This window comes from Haemorhous mexicanus, chromosome 5 (assembly GCF_027477595.1).
Source record: "Haemorhous mexicanus isolate bHaeMex1 chromosome 5, bHaeMex1.pri, whole genome shotgun sequence".
NCBI classification, from domain to species: domain Eukaryota; kingdom Metazoa; phylum Chordata; class Aves; order Passeriformes; family Fringillidae; genus Haemorhous; species Haemorhous mexicanus.
In genome coordinates, this window is record NC_082345.1 from 54,428,011 (window position 1) to 54,442,826 (window position 14,816).

A 14,816-nucleotide genomic window follows, 5' to 3' on the forward strand; every position below is an offset into this window, starting at 1 on the left:
TGCATTTGTCTGGGAAACAAGAGTCTCACAGCTATCAGAGTAAGGAAAAACATAGCCATACCTACTAAGTGAAATTTCACCTGCTCCTAAAAGAGACAAGATGTCTTATTTTTGGACATGAGACCGACTCAACCCAGGAGGCCCCTTCCCAATTGCAGTTCCAGTATGATACACAGTAACTTGGCTGTGTGTTGAATACATTCATCAGCTTTGCAATGATTTTTCAATATCATCTTTCCATCCCACAGCAAATCCCAAATTTCATTCAGCCATGATATTTGGCAGCATGTTGACTTGGTGTACCTGAGGCCCAGCAGCTTTGTTAGCCTGGTTTATTACGTGTTCTGTCAAAGGCACAAATACAGTAGCTGAGCTGCCTGGCAGCAGATGTGTCCCCTGGTAACTATCTGGTGATTCAAAAAGAATTCTGTGAACTGGCAGGGGGATAAAATACCTCTTTTCACACAATACACTGAGGGAAAATCTACAGCTCTCCTATTTGTGCCACCTTTCAAAAAAAGCCCTTATTTTGGTTTCCTAAGTTGTATGAACACAATTTGCAAATACAGACATTAAACGGTTTAAAAGCTACTGCATCAGAAATAGTGTCCCTAACTCAGACAATCAAATTCTCCTCAAAACAGGACTAGTTTAGTCCATCTTGATCCTTCTCACTCTTCTGCATTGATTGCAAAAATTTACTTCCAACAGAAAAAAAAAAAAGAAACAACCCAACATATTATTTCAATGCTTTATTTGGCTTTAAATGATTGGGCCCAAAATTAGAAAGCAACTTACAAGTATTTGAGACGGTTTTCAATTTTGGTACCTTAAGTACTGTTCTTTTCTTACTTATTCATATGAATGGCTGTGGTGAGTCCATGCTGACACCTGCCTTAGACACACAAAAGCACATCCTTTCCAAGGATGGGTTCACCCCATTGACAAAATGACTGATTTTCTCCCTGAATCCTTCAGCCTTTCAGAAAGGAAAGGTTAGAGGCTACCTATCTTATTCTGGTGTTATTATGCAATTCTGTCCATTTTCCAGGCTCTCCAGAGCTATAGACTGAAATGGATTTGCATCACTGACCATCTGTACTGCTCAGAGCTGCAGCTCCTCACACCTCTTCACTCAATCTTTGAGCAGACACATTACTCAGGCTATTACAGTCAATAGGAATTACCCCATTTATCTTATTAGCACTGACTGAGGCAGTGTTAGTCTGACCACCAAAATGAAGCAGCTGTTCCAGCCTAACCACATCACTACTAAAAATAAAATAGATCAATTTCTTTTTTTTTCCCCTTAAAAAGTGACTTATGATGGCTGTGTTGGCGGCTCTGTAGCCTCACTAAAGTCAGGCTGAGTAAAAGGTAAGTACTATCTCTACTGTTGTGCAGTGCAGGAGAATTTTTTCTTACTGTTTTTTTAAACCACATAATTGAGATAGCTGTTTTCCTGTTGGACTCATTATTTTTCCCTTATAGGAAAAACCTCACAAATCCAATCAAATTAGGAAAACAAATTATCCTTCACACTGAGAACAGGTATGCTTGCAAAACGAATGTCTGCAGCCGAGGTACAAATCCATCCTAAATATAAAATCAAGCAAGATATTTAAGTCTTATGCCTGTAAAACTTAAAGAGCAGAAACAGAATACTAGAAATTCAGAGTATTCATTTCAACAGAATGAACTCTGACCTAGCCCTAAGGAATCAGATCAATTCTAAAAGCTCAATATTAATAAAAATATAAAATCTTTACTTTAAACACAATTCATATTAAACACATTTGCTTCCTTACTACAAGGTTTAGGAGTTTTGTCTTTGAAAAAGCTACAAAAGCCAAGGCAGAAATACAGATCTGCAGAGTTTGAGATGTTGGACTTGTTGGCTTGGTTTGGGGGGTTGGGAGTGTGTGATGTTTGTTTTTAAAGAAATTAAATGGCAATTTAAGAGTTCTACTACAATAAATAGAACAAATAAGACACTGCTGAAAAAGCAGTAGTATTAAGTAACTTCTATTTCAGCATTTTATGCCTAATCATAACTTTAAAACCAATGAGATCATGACATGCTGTGCAGCACTCATTCTAATCCCCCTCCATGGTACCTACAGCTTTCCTCCCTGCTTGCCTCTGCCATGGATCGTGGTCTCACCTGGAGCACACAGGAGTCAATTGTGCTCACACCTTCCTCCAGGATGTGAACACACTCAGGGTTACAGCATACAGCCTTATGGGACCAAAGAGATTTAATCAAGTCTTTGCAGCACAAAACCTTATGGGACCAAGGACATCCTGATCAATCTGCTGAAGCTCAGAACAACTAAAGACACTCCAAAGGACATGGGTATTTTGGTTCTGGGTTTGGTCCCTCTGTGAACATGAATCCTCCATAAAGAGGGGCTCTCTGACTAATATGATCACAGATCAATCATTGAGAATTAAATGTCACGTTTGTCTTAGACATCACACAGCAGTGGGTTGATTGCCCAGCCTAACTGCTTCAAGACCCACGTCCCCTTCATGTGCACCCCACCCCAGCACTCTGGGGTGCCTGCAGCCTCCCACCTCAGCCTCCAGCAGAGACTTAGAACCATTATAGAAAATTGCTCCTAGGGTTTAATGCTTCCATGCATTACTCCTAATCTAAATTTCTATATATGTGCCAATGTAATTGAGGATTAAGGCTACTAAAAACAGTTCAAATTAATAAATTAAGGAGTGCCAGTTAGGTGGAAATACCTAAATGGATGCCTGGATAAAACTTTATCCCTGATTATCCCCTTTAAAGAACTGCTTAGGATAAAAAAGCCTTATTAATTGAGCTTGAGATGAAGATAAATCTTTAAACTTTCAATTTTTATTCTGTTAGCTGTAATTTCCATATTGCTGTTTTTTCAAGAACATTGAAAAATCACAGTCCATTTGGTGGCCCATACACTTGACAGCCAACAGTTGCTACAGACACACATGCTACTAATCAACACAGGGGATGCCACCCAGAGGGCCTCTGCAAGCACAGAGACCTCAGCTCTGTGAGCAGAGGACCATTGCAAAGCCAACTATTAAAAGAGAATGCACTATGTCAGCGTGTTTCATAAGCAGGTTCTGTTAAAGTCATACATTAAAAAAATAGTTGAAGAGAGCATTTGATATTGAAATGGAAATACTATTCCTGTTTTACCTGTCATTCTGCCCCTATTAGTCCCTGCCTCAGCACTAGAAAGCATAAGCACAGCAAACTTGCAAGTCAGTTTTCAGGTCTATCTGCAGGATTAGATTCAGTGGATGGCTCAGGGTGTCACAATATTTTCCAAGGGCACATTATTTGCTCTCTGAAGATACTCTTGAAAATGATTTCTTAGTCATTAATTATTCATTCTATTTCATATAATCAGTTCTTTTAATTAGTATCCCAGGCAGCTTTGCTGAGAAGCCCACACTTTCAGTAATTAGGGGCAGTTTGTTGCCCCTAATTAACTTCAGACATAGCAAGACTCTTATTACTTTGTTATTTCAGCTGTTTTTATGTTTGCATTGCATATGCTGTCCTGCTTTAATGGCTTAGAAAGGAGACTCCTGTGTCCCTGTTGTGCTATTTATCTCATTTAGGTTCCATCTCTCTTTCTTGACTCTGTATTAATTGCTGTATATTAAATCTCTCTGACTCTCTGAAGTCACGTCTACACTGGCAAGCAGTGTGACACCAGAAAAGTGCATCTGTACAGTGAAAGAGAAACTATCAGCCCATACAGTCTCCTACCCATTTGTGCTGCTTTGTATAGTTAAGTGCACTTGTAACAGACACAGCTTCTAATACAGCAAGAGGGTCATGTATGGAGACTTTACCAAGTTTGCTGATGTTATCATGCCTCTGTGGTCTCTTGAAGGCCATTCTGGACCAAGTTCTGACCAAATGTTGTTAGCAATCCATGGGTTAATAAACCATTAGAGTTTAAATATCCAGAACACATAAAACAGCTAGAGGTTTAGCAGTAATCTGAATAATTTTATTATTTCAAATAAATAATACTTCTCTTTGTTACACAGGGTTTTTCATCTACAGACAGTAAGGTACATTAAAGCAGCAGAAAGACTGGTGTAATCCAGTTGCTCCAATTAAAGTTTGAGGAAGAGTCAAGCAAAGACACCAGCAGCTCTGTTCACAGCACGCCACTGACCTTCCGGGCGATTCACCAAGGAAAGAGGTTTTAAAAATCCCCCACCCCAGGCTATGGGTAGTGGGGGCAGAGAGGAGACAAACAAATTTTCATCTGGCTCTAACAGAAGTCCTGTAAGGTACATCCTACACTCAGGGTGTCTGAGAGAGAGAGAGCCACACAAAAAAATACTCACACAGTCTGGTATCAGTGGGTCTGCGATCTGCAGAACAACCTGATTAGCTTTACATTACACAGCTAAGAACAACACTTCCTTTTCAGCAACACATGTGCAAAATACATCAATATGTATGCACACACAGCTGGGTCTTGTAATTTCCAGCTTTCCTTTGTAGGATATTTGGGTTTTTATATTCCAGGTGATAAAACGGAAGGCTTATATTCACAAAACATAGCTAGTCTTATAATAGCTTTATATACCACTTATATAATTTTATAACATTTATTATCATAGAAAAAGCCCAGGGAACATGAAGTTATTAAGTACCTAAACATTAAGTACCTAAAAGCTTTGGATGGCAGAGAAAGACTTTAAAAGCTGTCCTTAATCTCCATAGTGTTTTTAAAGTAAGTTAATTTGGGAGATAAAGTATGCTGAAAAGAACCTAAAGTCATATAAGCAAGATTTTCAGAACTTGTATCACAGAATATTTAAGCTAAAACACATCTAGATACTTCATAACCATGCACCAGTATGCTCAGAATCTCTACTGTGTGTAGCACATGTGTGGCTATGAGAATGATACTGCATTTGGAGTTAAGTCACTGCAAGCAGTCCATTCAGGCAAATACTCCAACAGCTAGCTGAATATTACTACAAAAAGAAAAATTCTAATGGAGTTTGTTAACTTTCATCTCAACATAATACCACTATTTACTCTTAAATCCCCACTGGTAAAAGACTGAAAAATCCTCTGCCTATTAATGACACTGTAGGAAGGAAGAGAAAGTGAAAGAGGAACTGATTTCTATAATTTAATATCAGATCTATACCAAAAATCTCCTATTTTTTTATTTCTTCTCTTTGCCTATGCTCCATTCATAAGGAGGTCAAAACAATAAAAAAAACCCTAAATCACCAATATTATTACTTTAGCAAAAATATGTATGTAGTGTATTAAATAGCTGGAGTGGAGAAACATTTGTAGAACACTTCTGAATAAGAAATAACCTTGCCACAAGGCCTCAGAATACATAATTTACAAATAAATCAAGGAATTTATGAGCAATAGGCACAAACTGGGGATGTTTCCCAGCAAAATAAACATTCAGCATAGACTGCCTGAAGGTAAATTTTTTCTTAGAAAAACAAAACTCATGGATTCACCATTAGAAAAGCCTAAACATATAAAACAACTCAAACTTTTTGCACAAAAGAAAACAGTTTTCCCAAGTGCACTATATGCTCCTGCTTTGATTTTCTTGCAGTCCAACTTCTGCATACCATTTTTCTCACCAGTTCTTTGCCCTAGTGATTCTGTATTACACTAGCATGGACTGAGACTATTCCCTTATTTACCAGTTTAATCATTATCCTTTTTTCTAGACCAATCTCTTTTTTGCAAACTCACTCCCCAAGATATTCCTCCTTCATTTCTGTTTAATACTGAAAAGCATAACTCTCATGACCAATGGATCTCTCTGCTACAAATTCATTCCTCTTTAACTTTGTCATTGTCCTTGCTGAACAGTTACTCTGCTCCAAAATTAATCTGGTTCCATACACTTTCTCAACACCTCCAACTTAGTCCATGAAACTCCCCATCACTGGTGGCTATTTCTTCTCTAATTGTTGTAGATGTACACCATCTCTTCAGAAGTCTCATTTATGCCCTGTGTATTTGTCCTTCCTTCCACATCCTTGTCTACAGCCCAAACAAGTCTACTCCAAGTATTATCCTAAGGATTCTTTTTGTGTCTATCACTCAGAGTATCCCTCCAGCACTCTCATTACACAGAAGCTGCCAGCCTTTATTTCTAAAACCCCACAGACAAGACAATTGAACATAAATGAATAATTAATGGTTGAGAGAAAAAGGGAAACACAGTTGCAGAAAAATTCTTGTATAATCACCTTCTCTTTTTTCTAATTTTGATTCACCAGGTCACATATTTAAAGAAGTACTCACTATAGCTCTGTTCATTCTTCACAATGCTATTAATTAATGTTTTTCCCCTTCCTGACAGGAAAAACACTCAAGAACATGCTTGAACTCATGCATACAAGCAGTCACACTTGAAGAGAAGCATATGCTTTATCTCTTCACTGCAAAATAAATAAGAACCAGAAGTAAATTCTACTGAGAGAGTACCATCAACTTCTAGGGAGTTTTAAATACAAAATGAAAAGCTTCCAATGCTTATGGCTGAGAAAATAATCTTCAAAATGCAAGCTTAAGCTGATGCAGTCTGGTACTGACATGCAAACACTCTATCTCTCCTGCTGCTCAGAGTTTCCCACACACAGCAACAAACTGAAAACTGCCTTTTCACAGCTGCTATTCTGAAACCTGGGGGAATCAGCTGCAATGCACAAGAACTGGGCTGCTTTCAATTCAGTGCCAGCACTTCTAGGCAGAAATGGGCACTGGAGACAGGCAGTAGGCAAATGACAAGGACTTCAGCAGACTCTGTCCCTCACCCTGCCTCCCATCCCGCATGGCAAGAGCCAGAAGTCCCGGAGAGTCTGAGTGCCAGACCTGTGCATGCCACTGCCATCAGCTGGCAGCAAGAGGAGTAACTTGGAAAGAAATATAGGAGGCATGTTTGCAGCTAATGTGCCAAAAAACCCCTATATGAAAACTGACTTCAGGATTAAACGCTTAAAAGCCTTAGAGACTGGCACCTGGTTTAGAGAGAGTAAAATACTAACTGGGGCTCAGTACAACTCAATAGAGAACCAGAGTCAAGGCATAAAGACAAACCCCCAAAACACACCCCTCAATGAGCAGAGACAAGGTGGACAGCCAAGCACTTTCCTAGCAGACCACAAACACATCATCCCATCTTCCTCTAAGGATGCCTCTTTGCTATTAGCTCTCCACTTGCAGCAAGGCAAGCAGCAGGAGGCAAGCATATGTAAAGCTAGCAAAGTAAGGGACATCTACACACAAGGTAAAAACAAGGATAAGAGGAGAGTAGAACACAAATACAAGGGTACATTAAAAAAGCAAACCAATACATACTGAAAGCAACTTCAGGATGACATTCACCAGGATTAAAAAGAAATGGTACAAAGCCAGAAAGAGAAAAACAGACTCTAATAACCAGCATGAAAATGGAAAGGCAATTGGTTAGTAGTGACCCCAAGCATGAACTGGTGACAACAGGTTTGCATGGGGGAGCAAGGGGGGAAAAAATGAAAATTTTCTATTATGGAAATACATTGCTCAGTAAATAGTAAACTAGCAACCATAGAGTATTTTCTGTTCTGGCAATAGTGAATAGTTAAAGACAGCATGTAGTAATTGATATTTTCATATATTGCATCTCAGGCAGGTAAAGGAGTGTGATGCAGAGGGGAATAAAGTGCTTTCCCCAGCTTTGTTATTCCACAGCACCAGTGAGTATATTTCACAGATGATGTCTGAGAAAGTATTAAAAACAAGATGAGCTGATTTAGTATTTCTTCCTCTCAATCACCAATTACAGCAGCTTAGATACACAAAATGCAATGTGAGAATAACCACTGCAAAGGGCTTAGAGATGCAAGGCAGCCCAGCCAGACAATTCCCCTGTACAGTCCCTGAAGAGAGGGTGGCAATCAACTGATCCTTCCAACTTTCCTCCTGTCAGCTCCCCTGTAGAAAAAAAAACCTAATAACTAGTCTTCCATAGGCACTTCAAACGGGGTATTTGCCAACAGAGTTAACACATTTGTCAAACTGTGTGGGTGACAGAAAAAAAGAACCACAGGTCATGCATTCAGAAAACAAAAAATAAAATTGTCCCATCCAATAATAATAACTACTCAAATTTCAAAGGCAAGTATAGGTAAAATAGGCATTGAAAACAAAACAAAAAAAAAAAGCAGGCAAAAGAAGAAAGTGATAAATTTTTCATCATAGTAGAGCAGGTTTGCAGACTGTCCAAACATGTTCACTTCATTACACAGCTGTTTACCAACAGGTGGTTTTCCCAGCACACTGCCAGCTTCTGGCCAAGCCACACTGATCCCATTGATCAATGCTGAGCCGCTAGGCCAGAAGAAGAATTTAAGATTAAAACAAAACTCTGATGGGCTGTCATTTCTAAAGGGGTGCTGGTTACTCGGAGGCTTTGCTTCTCTCATCACCCCTCTGTACTTCTTCAGCCATGGCTGATTCAATTGCCCATGGAGAGCAACTTTCCTACTGCAGGCAAAAACCAACTTCTTCCCCAAACAGCTGGTTCTCACAGGGGTAGAAAGATCTATTTGTGAATAACCTTGTCTCAACATGTAGACAGGTCTGTAGGCTACCATATTATGGGTTTTGACAGGATTTACCAGAACTCTCTATACTTATTTGACTAAAAATAAAAACTATACACAGCTTAGAGCATGATGACAAGGTGTTATAGGGAAAAAATAAGGAAATAAATTTGATTTAAAATTACTTTCAATAACACCACAAAAAGAACTGAAATTTGTTAAGGAAGCAATGAAGGTAGAATTGGAAGACATGTTCCTAGAAAGATCTTTAGCAGAATTTTGACCAGATGAACAAGTTTTATAGCTATGTTTTTTTCTCTGAAATGTGTCTAGAGTTTCCAAAAACAGTGGTTTTGGATGTATTCTCCTTGCTACCTTAGCAGTGCAGAAAGCAACATCTAATGAAGTATGTTCAAAGGCCAGAAGACAATTTTTCTTTCCCAAAACATGCTTAGCAAATAAATAAGCAGATACCCATCACCAGCTCAAAAGCAAGGAGATACAGGTCTTGAGACAGAAGACAAACACTGGGAATAAAACTGCAGTCCAGAGAATGAAGTCTATCCCCATAAGCAGTATTTCCTGACAATGTTATGTAGTGAACACACATCATTATAAACCTCTCCTTTACAGATTAAGTCCAAGAAAGAAGAAAGAATGAATGAACAAAATTCAGATTAAAATAAATTACTGATTACTGCTCCTACTTTTGAGAATTAGCTAGCAGTCAATGCTTTTGGTTTACTCATGATTTAGTAGCTGGAGGGGAGAGAAGGAATGGAAGGAAAATAGGGCATCAAGTATTCAGGAAGTAAATTCAGTTATGACTTCTACATGGCCAGATCAATTACTTCTAATACCTATCACCTATGAAAGCAAGACTTGAATTAGCAGCTTTGATGCACTAAGCCTTTTATACATTAAAAAATCTTGCTTAGCCTAGTAGTGCTACTTCTCCCTTAGTCTTGGATTTCTGTGGGGCTACTTGATTACTAAAGGTAATTTTAAAATGTTGAGAAAGAAAAACACAGGAAAAACAAAAAACACACTTTTTTTTTTCCTCTGTGAGTTAATTATAGCACTTTGCTGCCCCTTCCTTCCCCAGGAACTTTAATTCTGATTCACCTCCCATATACAGAACCTGCCTTTGGTTCTGTACACTCACTGAGTACAACTGGGTGGGTACAAATGGGTGTACAACTGATTGGTACAGACAGCAGTTACCAGGGTTATCATCTAATCACTGACTCAGGACATACATACTCATACATATATGTTCACATATACCACTTTCCCCTGATGGAAGACAGTGACAAGTCAATTTCCTTCACTAAATCTCATTCTATGGACAAATTCAATCTGGTGGTTTGAGATTCAGTTTGGCTGGGGTAGGAGAACAGAAGAAAGAGGAATGGGCTTAGTTAACAATTGTCTTCTCTTTTGTTTGGACTAGAAACAAGGAGGAGTGAAGAGGCAGAAGAAAAAATTGGTGAAATATGTTTGAGGGGACTCATTAAAAAGTGGTAACTACAAAAAAGTGACAGTCTCTAAACCAGGGACAGAAAAAATTTGCTTTATAAAAGAATAATAAGTAATGATGCATCAATATTTCTCTGCAAGGTGGAAATACACGACTAAATGTTCAGAAATATCTTTTGAAAATATGTTACTAAATACATACTAGCCCTTCTCTGTAGAGCTAACTCCATCTTCAACAGGATATGCTACTTTACCATGCTACAAACACCATGCTTCAGTTCCACACCTCCAGTATTTGATTATTCCCCCTTCTCTATCAAAAATCTACCAGCAACCAAAGTAAGGTAGGATGTAACAGCAGGTCATCAACTAACTCTGAACAGTTAAAAAAAAAATTCTATCACATTTGCATCCTAGAGACTAAGAAAAAACCAAAGAGCCATATTATAAAAGTATGTGATTCAGCAAACCCTGGGCTAAATTATGTTGAATTTATCATTAAAAGCAAGATAGAAGAATTGATGGACTCTGGCAAATTATGCTAGTTCTTGTTTTTTCTTAAAGTTTGATTTTCTTTTTTAGTTAACCTTATCTATCACAATACAGCAGAGCTAATTTTACTTAGCAAGAAGAAAGGAGGAAGAAAAAAGGACAACAGAGGAGTGAAACGCTGCCTGCATTCAAAGTTTTTTAATTAGTATAACAGAGTCGTTAAGTATGGTGGTTTAAAGATATCATACAGTATATTTTAATCTGATACTAAAGCAAGAACATAAGAAGCCAGCCAGACTGTAACCCATTTCCTTACTGATATTACAATGCAGTTGAAGATACTTGATATATGAATTCCATCTCATTCCCTTACTGGATAATATGTTCCACATTAAAAAGGAAGCAAACTGCATTCCTCAATATTTGCTCAGCAATATGCCAAATGAACTGGCAGAAAGAACAAATTACTTCTGCTCTTAAACAGGGTGGATACTATTATTAGGCTCTTGAAAGACTGCTGGTGCAAAAGCACTACAAGGAGTTCACAAGCTGAAACGACACAGCATCACAGGTTCTCATTCAAACCGTGCCTTGGATAACCCAGGATGGACAGGGCATGCTGCAGCTACAGCTCTAGTGACATAGCACAGGTAAGGAATCTCAGGCCAGCTTCCAGTGGACAGCCAGCCACATGCTGTCACACAAGTCAGAACTGAAGCAAAAGAGCAAGAGATCAAGTCCATATCCATATCCTATCTTAGCAGATAGAAAATTAATTCAGGAAATAAGACAGAATTTTTATCCCATAGAATATGAGTCACAGAATCACATAATGGGTAAGGTTGGAAGGGGCAACAGTGGGTCATCTGGTCCAACCTCGCTGTTTAAGCAGGGTCATCCCAGAGCACATGGCACAGGATTGCATCCAGATGGTTCTTGAATATCTCCAGTCAGGGAGACTCCACAGCCTCTCTGGGCAATCTGTTCCTGTGTGCGATCATCTGCACAGTAAAGAAGTTCTTCCTCATACTCCAGTAAAGAACTTCTTTCTCATATTCAGATGCAACTGCTGTGCATCAGTTCCTGCCTGCTGTCTCTTGTCTTACTACTCTGCACTACGAAGAACAGCATCCTCTTGACATCCTCCCTTCAGATACTTAGACACATTAACAAGGTCCCCTCTCAGTCTTCTCCAGACCACCTGACACACCTCCCAAAGTGTGCTCCTTCAGGACATGGTTTAAGACAGATGGTTGTCCTCTCATTCCCAAGGCTGACATGAGGCCACGGTGCGGCACAGAGAACAGAAGTTAGACATGAAAGAGGGCTCCTTCAGACAGCTCTTGGCAATCCCAAACTATCAAAGCAGGTTCTCTGAATTCTCAAAACTCATGACCAGTTCTATTACCCTACATGCAACAATTTACTAGGTAATATATACAAAATTGTCAAATAAGAGGAAGGACGGCTATGTGCATTTCATTAGGTCTAGAGAGAAGTGTAACTCCCCAGAAGACTTATTTTTTGTGTTATGTCTTATTTAAATACACTATTTCCTGATCAGGAAAAAGACAAGTCATCCTTGTTCTGCAGCTAAATTCCTAACTATGACAAAAGTAGCTTTGTACATACAGAAATTTATGCAAAATCCAGAGTTCACTTAAAAATAGTAATTAGTAAGAGCAATATTTAATTGTAGATATCAAGTCAATTCTGTCAGTCTGTGCATTGCTCATAGTTAAATCTACAACAGTTTTATTTCTGCATTTGCTGCACATTAGTAATCTCTTTTCATACATTTTATTAATAAAACTAATTAATACAGTAGATATTTTTAAAACAGTTCCTATACTTAGTGACTTAGATCAGTGAGAACTTCTAAATGCTCAGTATCTTCTGCAACTGATGGCCACAAGCTGCAACTTGGAAGCTGACTAGGAAAATTTAATCAAGAGAAGGGCAATGGAGCAGTAGAGCAGGTCACACAGACAGGTTGTGAGATCTCATCCCTGGAGGCTTCTGAGCCCCCTGCTTAAACCTAGATTGATATCAACTCTACATCAAGTCTGCTTTGGCTTTGTCCAGTGGGAAGCCACACTTAGAGGGATCCAGATATCTCTTCAAAATATAAATTTCTATGATGGTTCTGTGTTTGGGTAGGAAATTTCCAGTGGGTTGAAAATTATTATTTCAGATGTTCTTTGGCTTTCTGCCTGCAAAATGTCTCTAGAGTTTAAGTACCTAACACTTAATAAAAACAAAATAATCTTCCAGAAACAATCTTATTATTATTACTACCATGTTGCCACATTAACTTGTCTGAGAATTCACTAAACACAAATACCAACAGAAGGCGTACTTCAGATACCCCAAAACATTTAGCACTGGATTTTGCAAACCCTTAGACATATGGAAGTATCAAAATCATAAAAGCCAAGTAGAATTAAATAATTATTGTGTCCTATCACTATCCTTCCAGAAAGTGGTGTAGAATGAGGTTTTTGTTTGTTTCTTTTGTTTTGGATGAGTTTGTTTGTTTATAGAACTGAAAGTAAAAACCCAGTTTTTTAGACCAAGCATTTCAAAAACGGAGCTTTTAAGAAGTTACCTGGAAATGTAATGCCTTAATCCAAAACTTTAAGTATTCTACTCAATCAATAGCTCTAAATTAGAGAGAATAAACATAAATACCTACACGCACCTGCTAGTTCTCAAAAGCTTGTCTTTCACGTACACGACACAGAGAGCAACTTAGGTCAACCTTCATTAGAAGGTCATTCTCACCACAAGCACGCATGTTGATTGTTTCTGTGTATAGAGAGCACACTCAGTAATTCATGAAACAAAATAGTTTTCTCCTTCACCTGTGTTTCATGGCTTAATTTGCTCGGGTTGGATACAGACGGTCAGAACAAGACTGGCAGGAGGCACCTCTGGAAGGTTTAATTCCACCCATCAGGCACGCCGAGAAGCAGGAATATATCCTCCACCGCAGAACGGCCCCAGCGCGCCCGCTCCCTGCGCTCCTGTGCCCTCCGCACGGCGACTTCGAGCGCAACTCTAAAAACTTAAACGACTTCACCCCCGGCGACTGACGGGTTTCTAAATAAAGGGTGTGTTTCGGGCAAGGCGCGCTGACACCCAGCCCTGCAGCAGCCGCTCCGGCAGCGCCGCGGGCGCTCCCTGCGCCGTGCCCGGCCCCGCTCAACCTGTTGCGGGCCGGAGCGCCACGGCGGCGGCGGCGGCGCGGCACCGGCGGGCGGGACGGACGGCGCGGGATAGCCCGCGGGGGACGAGCGCACACGGCGGGGCAGGGGAGCGGGGAGGCGGGGGCTCACCTTCTGCTGCCGGCGGGCCATGTCCGTGGGCTGCTTGGCGTTGAAGGGGTGCGCGATGCACCTCGCGATGAACACGTAGAGCTGCAGCCGGAGCCGCTTCTCCCGCTCCTCTCGCTGCAGGCGCTCCTGCTCATCCCGGCCCTCGCTCAGCACCGAAGGGCTGGGGCTGGCTGCCCGTGCCGCCCCGGCCTCCCTGCCCCGCGAGTCCCGGGGCGGCTGCGGCAGCGAGCGCGGCGAGCCGCCGCCCGCCGCCACCAGCACGTCCCGCCGCTCCTCTTCCAGCAGCTCATCGGACTCCTCCTCGCTGGAGGAAGGGTCCAGCATCGCTCTCGGCGGGCGCGCCCCTCAGCCGGGCACGGAGCGAGGCGGGGAGCGGCGCGCACCTTTCCGGACACGTCGAGTTTACACACAGACTGTTTCCGACCCGCGGCGGCCGCCGGGCGGGAGCGGCGGGGCGGGGAGCAGAGGCGGGGTTTGGGAAGGGGGTCGAGCCTGGGTTGCCGTGGGAATTGCTCCGAGCGGCTCCCGGCGGAGGCAGAGGCGGGACTGGGGCCGGGCTAACATCTCCTCCCGCCCCAGCGAGCGCAGCGGCCCGCGAGTGTCCGGGACGGGGTCGGGCTGGCTGGGCTGGGACTGCTGTAACGCCGCAGCTGCCAACGCAGCCCAGCGCACGGCTCGGCTCGGCTCGGCTCGGTTCGGCTGCCCCGCTCCCAACGACAGGGGCAGCCGCTGGCCAGGGAGTCCGCAGCAGCGCTGCTCCGCTGGGGCCCTGCCGGCCCCGGCAGCGGCTGGTGTGGGGCTCCTTGCCCCGCGTCCCGAGCAGCCTGAGAAGAGCGCCCGCCGCTCGCCAGCCGGCTCGGGCTCACGGCGGAACTGCCCCCTGGACGGGCAGAGCGGACGCTGTGC

The 14,816-nt window shown here is 41.6% G+C and overlaps 1 protein-coding gene across 10 annotated transcripts in view; it reads right to left on the bottom strand.

The window, feature by feature from the left end:
- LOC132327725 (calcium-dependent secretion activator 2) overlaps nt 1-14,346 on the bottom strand; it is a 296,530-nt gene extending 282,184 nt beyond the window's left edge. For 5 of the 10 annotated variants that reach the window (XM_059847198.1, XM_059847199.1, XM_059847196.1 and 2 more), the window contains exon 1: nt 13,911-14,344. In XM_059847198.1, coding sequence (XP_059703181.1) covers nt 13,911-14,234 — 324 coding nt within the window. In that variant the 5' untranslated portion in view covers nt 14,235-14,344. Of the gene's footprint in view, nt 1-13,910 lie in introns of all 10 variants that reach the window. The other 5 variants (XM_059847194.1, XM_059847193.1, XM_059847195.1 and 2 more) reach the window with 3 other exon arrangements.
- Nucleotides 14,347-14,816: the final 470 nt, after the last annotated feature.